We start from the raw sequence: 12,489 nt of genomic DNA on the forward strand, positions 1-12,489 counted from the left end.
GTGCGCCACCACCGCCAGGCTGTAAGCCTAATTCTTGGGAGGCAGAGACAGTTGGATCCTTGGGGCTCTGGCCAGCTTGCCTAGCCTACTTGGTAAGTTCTAGTCCAGTGAGAGATCCAGTTTCAAAACAAAACAAAAGAATAAGGATGGTGCCTGAAGAACACTCAAGATATTTATTAACCTCTGGCCTGTACACATATTCACAGCAACTGTCATATTTTAAAGTGGACATAATAAGTAGTGATCAGCGCTAATGGGCGTCTTTTGGAAATACATACAGGGTCAAATGTTTTCATCAGAAGGCTATTTTTAGTTAATAGCACTTTTTTTTTTTTTAACAGATTTATTTATTATTATATGTAAGCACTGTAGCTGTCTTCAGACAACAGAAGAGGGCGTCAAATCTCATTATGGATGGTTGTGAGCCACCATGTGGTTGCTGGGATTTGAACTTAGGACCTTTGTAAGAGCGATCTTTTTTTTTTTTTTTTGGTTTTTCGAGACAGGGTTTCTCTGTATAACCCTGGCTGTCCTGGAACTCACTTTGTAGACCAGGCTGGCCTCAAACTCAGAAATCCGCCTGCCTCTGCCTCCTAACCACTGAGCCATCTCTCCAGCCCAACAGTATTTTTTAAATTTACCTTTTGATTTAGGGTCTCACCATATAGCTTTGACTGGCCTGGAAGTCAAAAGCTCTTCCTGCCTCCCTTAGAGCTGGGATTAAAGGCTTATGCCACTGAGCCCAACCTAAGACGGGATTTTGACATGTAGCCCACTGGCTTTGAGCACCTGATCCTTTAGCCACAGCCTCCCAAGTGCTGGTATAATAGATAGCATTACCATACTCAGCTTTTAAAAATTGCTTCGCAAGCCGGGTGTGGTGGCACAGGCCTTTAATCCCAGCACTCGGGAGGCAGAGGCAGGTGGATTTCTGAGTTTGAGGCCAGCCTGGTCTACAAAGTGAGTTCCAGGACAGCCAGGGCTATACAGAGAAACCCTGTCGTGAAAAAAACAAAAAAAGAAAAAAAAATTGGTTTGCAATGCTGGGAATTTGACCTATGGTCATGCCCTATATCAGCATTTAAAAAATCCTCCCATTGTTATGTTGAACTTGCTAGCAAAGAGCTGGAGTCTGATAGATTGCCTGAGTTGGGAGTCCAAAGCCATTCTAGACCACAGACCCTTTCAGATAAGGATTAAAAAAAAAAACAAAAACAAAAACAAAAAACCTTTCTGGGAATGGTGGAATAGTTCAAGGACATCCTGAGATCCTGAGACTTTTAAGTTGAAGGCTATTCTGGACTAAGTCTCAAAACTATTGTTGGGAAGATTGGAGAAAGGACAAGTAGTGGATACTTGGTTACAGGAAAAAAAGTTCTGAAATTTTGTTTTGTATGATAGGGTGACTAGATAATTCCTAAATGGTTTTTACAGAGCTAAATGAAAGGAGTTTTAAATGTTTTTATTATGATGTAACATTGAAACAGAAACATAGTTACTGGTAGGAACATAGTATTTTCTTTTGTGAGTTTTTTTTTATTGAATATATGTTGAAACTATTTATTGTTCAGCAAAGAGAAACAGTTTGTGTAATAGGACAGGGTTCCAGGTAGCCTAGGCTGACTATATTTCTTTTCTCCCTTTCCCTTTCTTCCTTTCTTTCTTTCTTTCTTTCTTTCTTTCTTTCTTTCTTTCTTTCTTTCTTTCTTTCTTTCTTCCTTTCTTCCTTTCTTCCTTTCTTCCTTTCTTCCTTTCTTCCTTTCTTCCTTTCTTCCTTTCTTCCTTTCTTCCTTTCTTTCTTTTTTGAGACAGGGTTTCTCTGTATAGCTCTGGCTGTCCTGGAACTCACTCTGTAGACCAAGCTAGAACTCTGAAATCTACCTGCCTCTGCCTCCCAAGTGCTGAGATTAAAGGCGTGTGCCACCATTGCCATGCTGACCATCTTGAGATATAGTGGAGTTTACCTCCACTTTCAATGTTGTCCAGGAATTGCGGACATGTACCACTACCCCAGGTTTTTTTGGTGATAGAAACTAGTGCACATGCTGGCCAGTGGTGGTGTATGCCCCTTAAATCCCAGCAGAGGTAGACAGATCTCTTGAGTTTGCCTAGCTAGCAAAGTGAGTTCCAGAACAGTCAGGGTGGTTAAATAGAGAAACTGAAACCTTGTTTTGGGCGGGGATGGGGGTTTGGGGGTAGGGGTGGGACAAAGAAAAACTGCATATTAGACAAGCTACTTCCTGGACTAAATATGTAAATTGTTACATATCCGTGAATAAAGTATCATTGTTGTAGTGTAGACTTGGTACCCACTTTTAGCTCTGTAGTCACTTGCTGAAGAGAGGTGACCCTGAAGAAACTACAGCTCGTGGAGCGGAAAATCTAGAAGGAACTTTTAAAAATTGTCCCATGGTAATGACATAATTTTGGCCTAAAATTGGAAGGCTGATGAGATGGTTCAACAGTTAGAGCACCAAACCTGAGGTCCCAAGGCTAAAACTCCAAAGTCCTCTGGTCCTCACGAACATGTGTAACTGTTTTCAAATCCTATTTTTAATGATGATTCTTAAACACTTTAACCTCCCTTGTAGTCCACCACCCACCAGAGGTTGTGGAAAATGAAAGATACGGGGGATGTGGACATGTTTAGAAAGATTCTTTGGAGTAGCTTTTGTCTGTTGTCTGGAAATCTGCAGTTCACTTCACAGGCTAGCAGTGGCAGCTTGATCCACTCAGACATTTCATGAATCTATCAGCAGTTCAGTTCGGTAGAGTAGGGATAGCGAACACGAAGCAGCGGTGGCACAACCTAACAGACAACCAGGACAATCAGCACAAAGCAGGAGGGACCAGCAGGAATGCCATTAGAAAACATTTACATCACAACTCCTAACGGCAAAATTACAGTTTTGAAGTAGCAACAAAATGAATTTTATGATGGGGAGGATGCCAAATCATGAGGAACTGTATTAGAGGGTCCCAGTATTAGGAAGATTGAGAATCACTGGAAACGACCTAGCCAAGCACCTGGTGCGTTTTAGATTTCACTCATTGGTTGAACAAGTAATGAACAACCGTTTCTTTAAGCAGCCAATGCTGAGGCTGAAGGATGGTTGAGTGAGTCTAGAAAACTCAGTGACAAGGGTGGAGCTTGTGCTCAATTGGGAGCTTCAAGATGATTATAGAGCTAGGCCACACAAGCTCTTGGTCAGCCTGCCACGACCGCTTGACCCAGCGGATATAGCGTCAACGCCCTGAATGGCCTACCAGGAGGCGGGACCGGAAGCTGCCTGTGGGAGGGACGCCACTAGCCGGAAGTGGTCCCAGGTGTCGCTCAGAGTCCCGCGTTCCCGGGAACTAGTAAGGGAGCCTGGGGAAGGCGGGGCGCGGCCCGGGCGGCCGGGGCGGGGCCGGCGGGAGGGCGGAGGGCCGGGCGGACCTGTCCCTGCCGGTCCCGGTGGACCCCGCCTGCCCCGGTGGCACCGGCCATGAAGCTGAAGCTGAAGAACGTGTTTCTTGCCTACTTCCTGGTGTCGATCGCCGGCCTCCTCTACGCTCTGGTGCAGCTCGGTGAGCGGGGCGGGGCGGGGCGGTGTGCGGAGGGCCGGCCCAAGGCGCTGGGGATGAGACCCGCAGACAGCGGCTTCCCGCTCGCTCAGCCCTCGGGACAGCCCTCGGTGACCCCTTGTGTAGAACTCTCGGCAGTCTGCAACTCCGCGGATACCGGTCAAGCCCCAAATGACCCCGCCGCCGCCAAGCAACCTATTTTCCACCCTCCCCTTGCTCTGCCTCTCAGACCGGCTTGCTGATAGGTTTTTGAGAACCCCCTGGTTCATTGTCCCCTCCAGCTTTTGACCAGCTGTGCTCTCCCCACCTCCAGGCCATCTATTTCTCATCCTGGTTTTAGGCCAGATGTCACATCAGGACTTCCCTGACCACCTTAGCTCAAGTAACCCTTATTAGTCTTGATCTCTTTTAATTTTCTAAGTGGCCCATATCACAATTTGTAATGACTTTATTAGTGTCTACCTCTTCCACTAAAGTAGCTAGGGAGTAGGGACTGCCCCCCCCTTTTATTCAATAAATATTTGTCGTGTAATGGAATCTGTGAACTTACTGACAAGTCAGTGGTCACGTGACCACGGAGCGCCTTGAATCCAGCCTTTTATGTGGGAGCTTGGTAAACGCTTTTCAGGTAGTGCCATTACAGGAGAGCCTCTAGTTCAGACTGTTATATTCCTTATGTGTGGAAGGTAAAATTAGGATCAGAAGGTAGAAAGGACAGAAAGGCTGACAGATAATCGTCGAAATGTACTAGTGAAAATAGTGGCAGGGCTGAGGGTGTAGCACAGTGGTAGAACACTCACAAGTGTAAGGCCCTGGGTTGGAGCCCCAGCAAAGAAAAATAGAGTGACAGATGGAACTGGTTAAAATTGAAGAGTTGAATGTTGTGGCACACCGTTTGGGAAACAGGTCAGTGGGTTAAAGGTCTGAGGTCAGTCAGCTTGGAGCCATTATAGCAAGACCTACCTTAAAACAGTAACACAGTAACAGTGAAAGGTGAAGAGTCTCTGACACCATTCTAAAAAAAAAAAAAAAAGCAAGTTACAAGGGAATTTCTGTATTGGCTAGGAATTAAAAAGAATTGGCCTGGGTTTTTGAACTACTTACTATCCTGTGGTTCTCTGTCACAACTTGCTCACCCTGTTGGTGCTTCCTGGTACCAGGCCAGCCTTGCGACTGCCTCCCTCCGCTTCGAGCTGCAGCTGAGCAGCTTCGGCAGAAGGACCTGAGGATATCCCAGTTGCAAGCTGATCTCCGTCGCCCACCCCCTGTCCCAGCCCAGCCCCCTGAACCTGAGGCCCTGCCTACTATCTATGTCATTACCCCCACCTACGCCAGGTACGGCTCTGGTACACTCAGGAGCTCTGTATTGAACAGGAAGAGGGTTAATGATGAATCTGGGGAGGCACTGAAGTATGGGGTGATGCTTAAACTAGAGCTTGCCAAATGTTATGAAAAGTGATCCGCATCTTTAGTCAGGTTTGTGGGAAAATGTCTTTTTCCTTTAAAAATAGACAAAGGAGTATTAGGAAGTAGATTACCGAGTTATTGCAAAACTTTAACGACAATTAAGTGTGAAAGAAAATTTGAGCTTGCCATTGAATGAACTCTTCTTAGGAATCTTTTGGTTAGACTGTCTCAAAGCTAACACACACACACAAATACTCAACAACAAAACCAACAAACAAACAAAACCCCAAAAATTTCTGATTAAATTTAGAAAACAGGGCTAAGCAGGTTTAGTCAAATCCTTCCTTCCTTCCTTCTTTCCTTCCTTCCCTCCTCCTCCTCTTTCTCCTCCTCTTCTTCCTCTTCCTCTTCCTCCTCCTCTTCCCCCTCCTCCTCTTCCTCTTCCTTCTCTCTCTCTCTCTCTCTCTCTCTCTCTCTTTCTTTTTTAGAGTCAAAATCTTGTTTAATACTGAGAAAACCCATTTTGAAGTGTGGTTTGGGACCAGCAGCCAAAAAGCCCTTCTGTCACCATGTCTTCAGCATACCTTCCTGGACTCATTAACTTACACCACCAGCAGCTCCTTGAGCATCAAACTGATGTTAACCACGAGGAAACCCAAAAGAGGCAAACCACTCACTCCCGGTGCATAGCTGGGCAGAGATTGTGTGCATCTTTAATCCCAGCATTTAGGAAACAATGGCTGGAGGATCTCCTCTAGAGTTTTAGGCCAGCTTGGTCTATGGTCTAGGTAGTCAGTTCCAGGCTAGCCAGAGCTTCACAGGGAGATCCTCTCTCAAAATGAAGAAACAAATAATGTTCTCATTTGGAGAATGACTGGGATTTCCTCTAAAACTCCTCTCTGGGAGCCTTACCACAGAAAGAAAAGAACCTGGCCTGTAGGGTTTCATTTTTAATTTTTATTATTTATTTATTTATTTATTTATTTATTTAGGTTTTCAAGAGAAGGTTTTTCTGTGTAGCTCTGGTTGTCCTGGAATTCACTCTGTAGACTAGACTGATTCCCCTGCTTGTGTCTCCCAAATGACAGGATTAAAGGTGTGTGCTCACTACTGTGCCCAGTTTCCTAATCCAGCTTGATTCCTAAGTAAACGTGAGACTCAAGTCATTTCCTAAAGTGTTTTACTTGATAAATTGTATTGCGCCAGTCATGACATGCTGACGCATGCCTGGTAATCCCCAGTACTGAGGGGCCTGAGACAGAGGGATTGGTATGATTTTTGAGGCCAACCTAGGCTACAAAATGAGATTCTGTTGTTATTTTTATTTTTTGATGCAAGGTTGCACTGTGTAGCCATGGCTGGCCTTGAACACCTCTCTGCCTCTGCCTTCCGAGATCTGGGATTAAAGGCATAACCAACAAACCAGCCCAAGATTTTGTCTCTAAAAGCCCAATTAGTTAAAATAAATTAGAATTAGTAACTTTGTTTACTTCTTTACTTCTTCAATTAAGTGTATGTTTTTGCCTGAGGGTATGTATGTGCACTGAAAGTGTGCAGGTACCAAAAAGGGCTAGAAGACAGGCAGAAGCGCAGATGCGAATCCCCTGAACTAGAGTTACAGGTTGTTGTGTGATGCTAAGGGTATTGGGAATCAAACACTGATCCTCTGCAAGACCATCAACGTCTCTTAACCATTTCTCAGGCTCTCGTTTTTCCTCTTTTCTTTTTCTTTTCATTTTCTTCTTTTCTTCTCTTCTTTTTTTAAAATTTGAAGTAAGGTCTCATACTGGCTGGCTGGTAGCTTATTGTGTAGAACATGGTCTACACAGTGAGTGGTCTATACTCACAAAGATCTGTCTAATTCTGCTTCCTGAATGCTGGGACTAAAGGAGTGTGCCACCATGACCAGCTTATCTAGTTTTCCAGAACTATATCTTTGTCTGGGGGTATAACTTAGTTGCAGAGTGCTTGTGTAGCATGTTCAAAGCTTTGGATTCAATCCCTAACACTGAATGATAGTGTAGCTACACATAATGGCATACTTGTAGTATCAACACTCAAACCAAGCCCTGAAAATTGCTGAGTTTGAGGCTAACCTGGGCTACAGTGTGAAAAATGTCTCAAAAAGCCAATAATAAAACTAATAAAACTGTTACAAAATATTTATCTATTTTTTTATTTGTTTGTTATTGGGGATTGAACTGCATATTGGCTAGGCAAACATGTTATCATTGAGCTACATTTCCAGCCTTTTTTTTTTTTCAATTTATTTGTTTATTTATTTATTTATTTATCTATTTATTTTGGTTTTCCGTGACAGGGTTTCTCTGTGTAGCCCTCTGGCTGTTCTGAGACTCTCAATATAGACCAGGGTGGCCTCAAACTTAGAGGTCCACATCTGCCTCTGTCTTCTTAGTGCTGGGATTAAAGGCATGCGCCACAACTGCCTGGCCTATTTATTTACTTTTTTTGACACAGGATCTCTTGAAACTTGCTATGTAGAAAGCTGGCCTCATACTCCACAAAGTATTTCATTTGATAAACTATAAAATTGAACATTCAGCCGGGCGTGGTGGTGCACGCCTTTAATCTCAGCACTAGGGAAGCAGAGGCAGGAGGATTTCTGAGTTCGAGGCCAGCCTGGTCTACAAAGTGAGTTCCAGGACAGGCAGGGCTATACAGAGAAACCCTGTCTCCAGACAAACAAACAAAACAAATAAAATTGAACATTCAGGGTGTTGTAGCATACCCAGCAGTGGGAGGCTGAGACAGAAATTCAAGACCATCATTAGCATTTGAGTTTGAGCCAGCCTAGCTACATGAGACCCTGCATCAAAAAACAACAAATTCTATAGGTGGAACAACAATATGAACTAACCAGTACCCCGGAGCTCTTGTCTCTAACTGCATATGTATCAAAAGATGGCCTAGTTGGCCATCACTGGAAAGAGAGGCCCATTGGACTTGCTAACTTTATATGCCCCAGTACAGGGGAACGCCAGGGCCAAAAAGGGGGAGTGGGTGGGTAGGGGAGTGGGGGTGGGTGGGTATGGGGGACTTTTGGGATAGCATTGGAAATGTAAATGAGGAAAATACCTAATAAAAAATTAAAAAAAAACACAACAAAGTACAAAAAAATTCAAACCAAGATCCATGTGATCCCAAGTTATTTGTCCTATAGTCGTGCCCAGCTTGAGTCCTGGTGTTGAAGTGGGTTATGACCAATGACTGGAAAGATAGGGCAGGTGACTATCTGCATGAAATTGACACTCAAGGGAGAGGGAGGTAACTTGGCAGTCTCTTGATACTTGTTTGAATACCTGAAATCCTGGGTTCCATCCTAAGTAACACATACACACACAGCTTGGGCACCGGTAGGAGAAATGCCAGAGAAGATGCTAACAGTGACCAGGAGCAGCTGTCATTCTAAGTGTAGAGGGCCAAGGTTACCTGGCCCCTTCCTTCCTGCATCTCTCCCTCTGCAGGCTGGTACAAAAGGCAGAGCTGGTTCGGCTGTCCCAGACCCTGAGCTTGGTGCCCCGTCTACACTGGCTGCTAGTGGAGGACGCTGAGAGCCCTACCCCGCTGGTCTCGGGGCTGTTGGCCGCCTCTGGTCTCCTCTTTACACACCTGGCTGTCCTTACCCCCAAGGCTCAACGGCTTAGGGAAGGTGAGCCAGGCTGGGTCCGGCCCCGAGGAGTGGAACAGCGCAATAAGGCCCTCGACTGGCTCCGAGGAAAAGGGGGTGCTGTTGGGGGGGAGAAGGATCCACCGCCACCAGGGACCCAAGGAGTCGTGTATTTTGCTGACGATGACAACACCTACAGCCGGGAGCTCTTTAAGGAGGTGAGCCCTGAGATTAAAGACAGAGAAAGAGCCAGGTGGGACCAGCTCCCCTCTTTCTCTTGCTTACCCGTGTTGATGTGGGCTGCTGGTGAAGATGGGGAGCACTAGGGGCAGGGGGTCAATAAACAAAGTAGTTCTTTTTCTTGGACCACCCCTCTCTGTTTCTTCTCTCATCTCCATCAGATGCGTTGGACTCGCGGTGTCTCAGTGTGGCCTGTGGGGCTGGTGGGTGGCCTGCGATTTGAAGGTCCTCAGGTACAGGATGGCCGCGTTGTGGGTTTCCACACAGCATGGGAACCCAACAGGCCCTTTCCCTTGGACATGGCGGGATTTGCGGTTGCCCTGCCCTTGCTATTGGCTAAGCCCAATGCCCAGTTTGATGCTACTGCACCCCGGGGCCACCTGGAAAGTAGTCTCCTGAGCCACCTTGTAGATCCCAAGGACCTGGAGCCACGGGCTGCCAATTGTACTCAGGTAAGAGGATGGAGAAAGGCTCTGGGTTGAGCAGCTAACTGAACTGGGAATGGGTGTTTGAACCACGAGAAACCCTCCAGAGCTTGACCAACTTTGCTTTCACTCTATTAAAAAGGCTACTGAGAGTCAGAGTAGAGCCCCTGCCATTTCATCTTACAGACTAATATGAACCCATGTATATATCAGAGAGACAAGGAACACAGCTCCATTTTAGAGGCAGTAAAGTTCTCCCACCCCAATATTTTATACATTGTATACCAACACTGAATGTAGAAGAGGTGGGGTGGGGTGGAATCCATTTTAGATCTTAACACCCCAGAGCCCTGGTTATGGCTGGTCCTGACCCTAAACTCTCCTTCACAGGTACTGGTATGGCACACCCGGACAGAGAAACCTAAGATGAAGCAGGAGGAGCAGCTACAACGGCAGGGCCAGGGCTCAGACCCAGCCATTGAGGTGTGATGGCAACCTCACCCTGACTTCTACCTTATTTTAGGCACATACCTTGTGGGACTGGGCTCCAGGCCAGCCCAGGATGTGGTTTTTTTTTTAAAGACCTGACCCCTGAGAACCAGAGGCAGCCCCTCCAACCACAGGGTGTGTCCCAGTTGCTTCCCTCCCTTCCCCCAGCCTGCCATGTGGCACTGCCCACATGTTGGGGACAAGCAGCTTCTCTAGTGAGCCAGATCAGCCCCATCTGGGGCGGAGCAGGACAGATGGACTCAGAAAGGAGGGTAGCTGTGGGAAAAGGGTAACTTATTGGGGACAAGCATGCAGTGGGGGGCTAGAGGAGCTGGGCTGGACCCTCCCCACCTGAGCATGCGATCCCCTTCCTACCTCTAGAATAAAGAATCTCAACCCGGAGGGGCTTCATGGTTTCCTTCATTTGGCAGACCTACCCAAGAGATCAGGTACATGTTCTTACATAGGCTGGGTTCCTCCTCTGCAGAGTCTTTCAGGCTCCCAGCCAAGAGAGAGAGACAGAGACAGAGAGAGGAAGAGAGCGGGAGAACAGTGATTTCTGTCCACAAACTTTATTGTAGAATCTGGATGCTAGAAACATTCTCTAGTCCTTTGGTTGTCACTTCCCTGTCGCCCTCATCTGTTCTCAACCTTGGTGGTTTCCAACGAGACAGCTGGGTTCCAGGACACCTGGACTTCTCATTCCAGCCCAGCTCCGCTTGCTCTTAACTCCTATAACCCCAGGGACCTTTCCTTCCCTGAGTCTGAGTAACGAATTGTAAGTTTTCCACATTTGTCCATCTTTCCCCTTCCCACCCCCACCTCTTCAGGTTTCTAGGCCTCAGCTAGAACTTCCTTGGGAGGTTCTTCATCTGGTGGGGCCTCCTCAGGTGCTGGCTTGTGGGCAAGCCCTCCCTGTAGCCATGCAGTTTTCAGTATGTCTTTCAGCCCACCAGGAAAAAGATAGCCCTGGGCCTCTCCTTCCCCATCAATGACTCCTCCAAGGCCCTCCAGCGCTGTCTGCAAATACCGCAAACCAAGGAGCACTAGAATCTGTGGGGGGAAGCAAGTGCAAAGGGTGATTGTCAGTGGGTTTGGGGTCACAGAGCTGAAAGTAGGAGTCAGGGCCCTTAGCTGACTAACCTGCAGCAATAAGGTGACAGCCAGAATACTTCCCAGTGTGCCTGATAAACCCTGCAGGTGTTCCAGCAGCACTTCATGGCACCCTTGGGCCCAGAGGTTTAGGTTGGGCTGCCGAGGATCGAAGAGTGGATGGGCATAGGGGTCCGAGAGTTGGCTTTGCAGGCAAGGCCGGGGTGAGTGGGGATTACAACAGGAGAAGGGGACGCCATCAATCAGATATAAGCCTTCCACATTGCTCTGGATCCGGCTGCAAAGGCATAGACAAGATAGTCATGAGGCGGCAGAGAGGAGCATCTGAGAGCAGGGGCAGTTGAGAACAATGATTATACAACATTTACTGAGTTCTTCACTATTCAAGCTTGCATAATTCATTTATCTCCACAACTCTGTAAGATAGGAGTCTGTCTGGAAGATAAAGACGGGCATAGTTATCTCCATTTTACAGATGAGGAATGGGCCCACAGCGGTTTAGCAACATGCCCTGGGCTGATAAATAGAATTATAACCCAGCCTCTCAGCCACCGTGCTCTATTTATCGCACGTCCAGGTAAGAATCTCAAGGCTAAGGAGGAAGAGGAAGACAAAAGAAGCAAATCAGTCACTTACTCAACTACATCTTGGTCACTGGGGTCCAAGTAACGGTTGCTGACCCACTGAACACCAAACCAATCCTTGTAGCCATGGCGCCCGCAGCAATGGTACCTCAACTGCAACTCATCCATCAGACGTTTGGCCTGACAGCGTCCAGGCACCTCTGTGTCCTTGTAGTGAGCCAAGGCAGCCTCCAGGCCCTCCTCCAGTCCCTGGTTGAGACTTACTGGCAAAGCCAGGGCTAGCCCCAGGGCAAGGGTCAGCAGCCCCCCACCTGCAGCTGTGCCAACCGCTAGCAGTGGAGTCAAGACCCCTCTCCAGGGGGGGTATTGAGCTGCATCCAGACTTGCCCGGCTGGCTCCTGCGCCTCCTAGCCCTGTGCCTAGAGCCACCGTTCCCGCTGCCAGGGCAGTCTGGGGCAGAGCAGGGAATGAACAAGAGGGTGCCAGGAAGGTGCCAAGGTGCCCCAGCTGTACCAGAAGGTGCCCGCTACAAAGGAGGGTGAGGCCACCGACCAATGCCAGCAGCCAGGAGAGGAGCCAGATGCCCTGTGCCAAACGGATACGGGGTTGGAGGGGCAGCACCACGGGCAGCACCGGCGCCATCTCCCATCTCTGCCCAAGGGAGTGAGAAGCCGTCGGGGCTTGGGGTTGGCTAGGGCAGGCAGGATGCTGAGTCAGCCCAGCCTGGCTTCAACAGGGCTAATGCCACCCTGACCCCAATACCCTGGACATCCTTCCACTCTAGCCTTAATAACCCTCTGCAGGCTCCGATTCAGGATGCTTCTTAGCCTTGCCCTTTAGGAAAGGCCCCGCCCCCGGGCTTAAGGCCCATTTCGTGACCCCGCCCTGCCCTTTCGCGGAAGTGAGTTTGGTACGCTGGGCTTCAGGCTTAAGAGACCCAGATCTCAAGCTCTACGTCCCCTCCCAGGTCCTCTGGGAGCCTGCGGGCCGGAAGCCGGGCAAGAGCCTGGCGGGGTGAAGGGTCAGCCGTGTGTCC

General features: G+C 47.9%; 2 protein-coding genes and 1 long non-coding RNA gene across 7 annotated transcripts; 1 reads left to right on the plus strand and 2 right to left on the minus strand.

Annotated features, from left to right (window-relative positions):
• Positions 1-1,520: 1,520 nt before the first annotated feature.
• Positions 1,521-4,764, minus strand: Gm36629. Of its 4 annotated transcripts, none has more exons than XR_003952913.1 (3): positions 4,672-4,764; positions 4,531-4,582; positions 1,521-4,239 (listed from the first exon to the last, which is right to left on the minus strand). It is a non-coding gene; the product is annotated as a predicted gene, 36629 (long non-coding RNA). The 4 variants fall into 4 exon arrangements; XR_003952914.1 differs by having other exon boundaries at positions 2,720-2,809; positions 4,118-4,582; XR_877713.2 differs by having other exon boundaries at positions 2,722-2,809.
• B3gat3 (beta-1,3-glucuronyltransferase 3 (glucuronosyltransferase I)) lies at positions 3,296-10,158 on the plus strand. Of its 2 annotated transcripts, none has more exons than XR_003952823.1 (5): positions 3,296-3,570; positions 4,728-4,902; positions 8,626-8,820; positions 9,004-9,294; positions 9,658-10,158. XR_003952823.1 is itself a non-coding variant. In NM_024256.2 (5 exons), exons 1-5 carry the CDS (start codon positions 3,489-3,491, stop codon positions 9,754-9,756), a joined length of 1,008 nt encoding a protein of 335 aa, NP_077218.1. In that variant the 5' UTR covers positions 3,315-3,488; the 3' UTR covers positions 9,757-10,158. The 2 variants fall into 2 exon arrangements, 1 of the variants encoding a protein (NP_077218.1); NM_024256.2 differs by having other exon boundaries at positions 3,315-3,570; positions 8,460-8,820.
• Positions 10,159-10,303: 145 nt separating this feature from the next.
• Positions 10,304-12,278, minus strand: Rom1 (rod outer segment membrane protein 1). The gene is made up of 3 exons (NM_009073.4): positions 11,506-12,278; positions 10,900-11,146; positions 10,304-10,809 (listed from the first exon to the last, which is right to left on the minus strand). Exons 1-3 carry the CDS (start codon positions 12,093-12,095, stop codon positions 10,591-10,593), a joined length of 1,056 nt encoding a protein of 351 aa, NP_033099.3. The 5' UTR covers positions 12,096-12,278; the 3' UTR covers positions 10,304-10,590.
• Positions 12,279-12,489: the final 211 nt, after the last annotated feature.

This window comes from Mus musculus, chromosome 19, assembly GCF_000001635.26.
Source record: "Mus musculus strain C57BL/6J chromosome 19, GRCm38.p6 C57BL/6J".
NCBI classification, from domain to species: domain Eukaryota; kingdom Metazoa; phylum Chordata; class Mammalia; order Rodentia; family Muridae; genus Mus; species Mus musculus.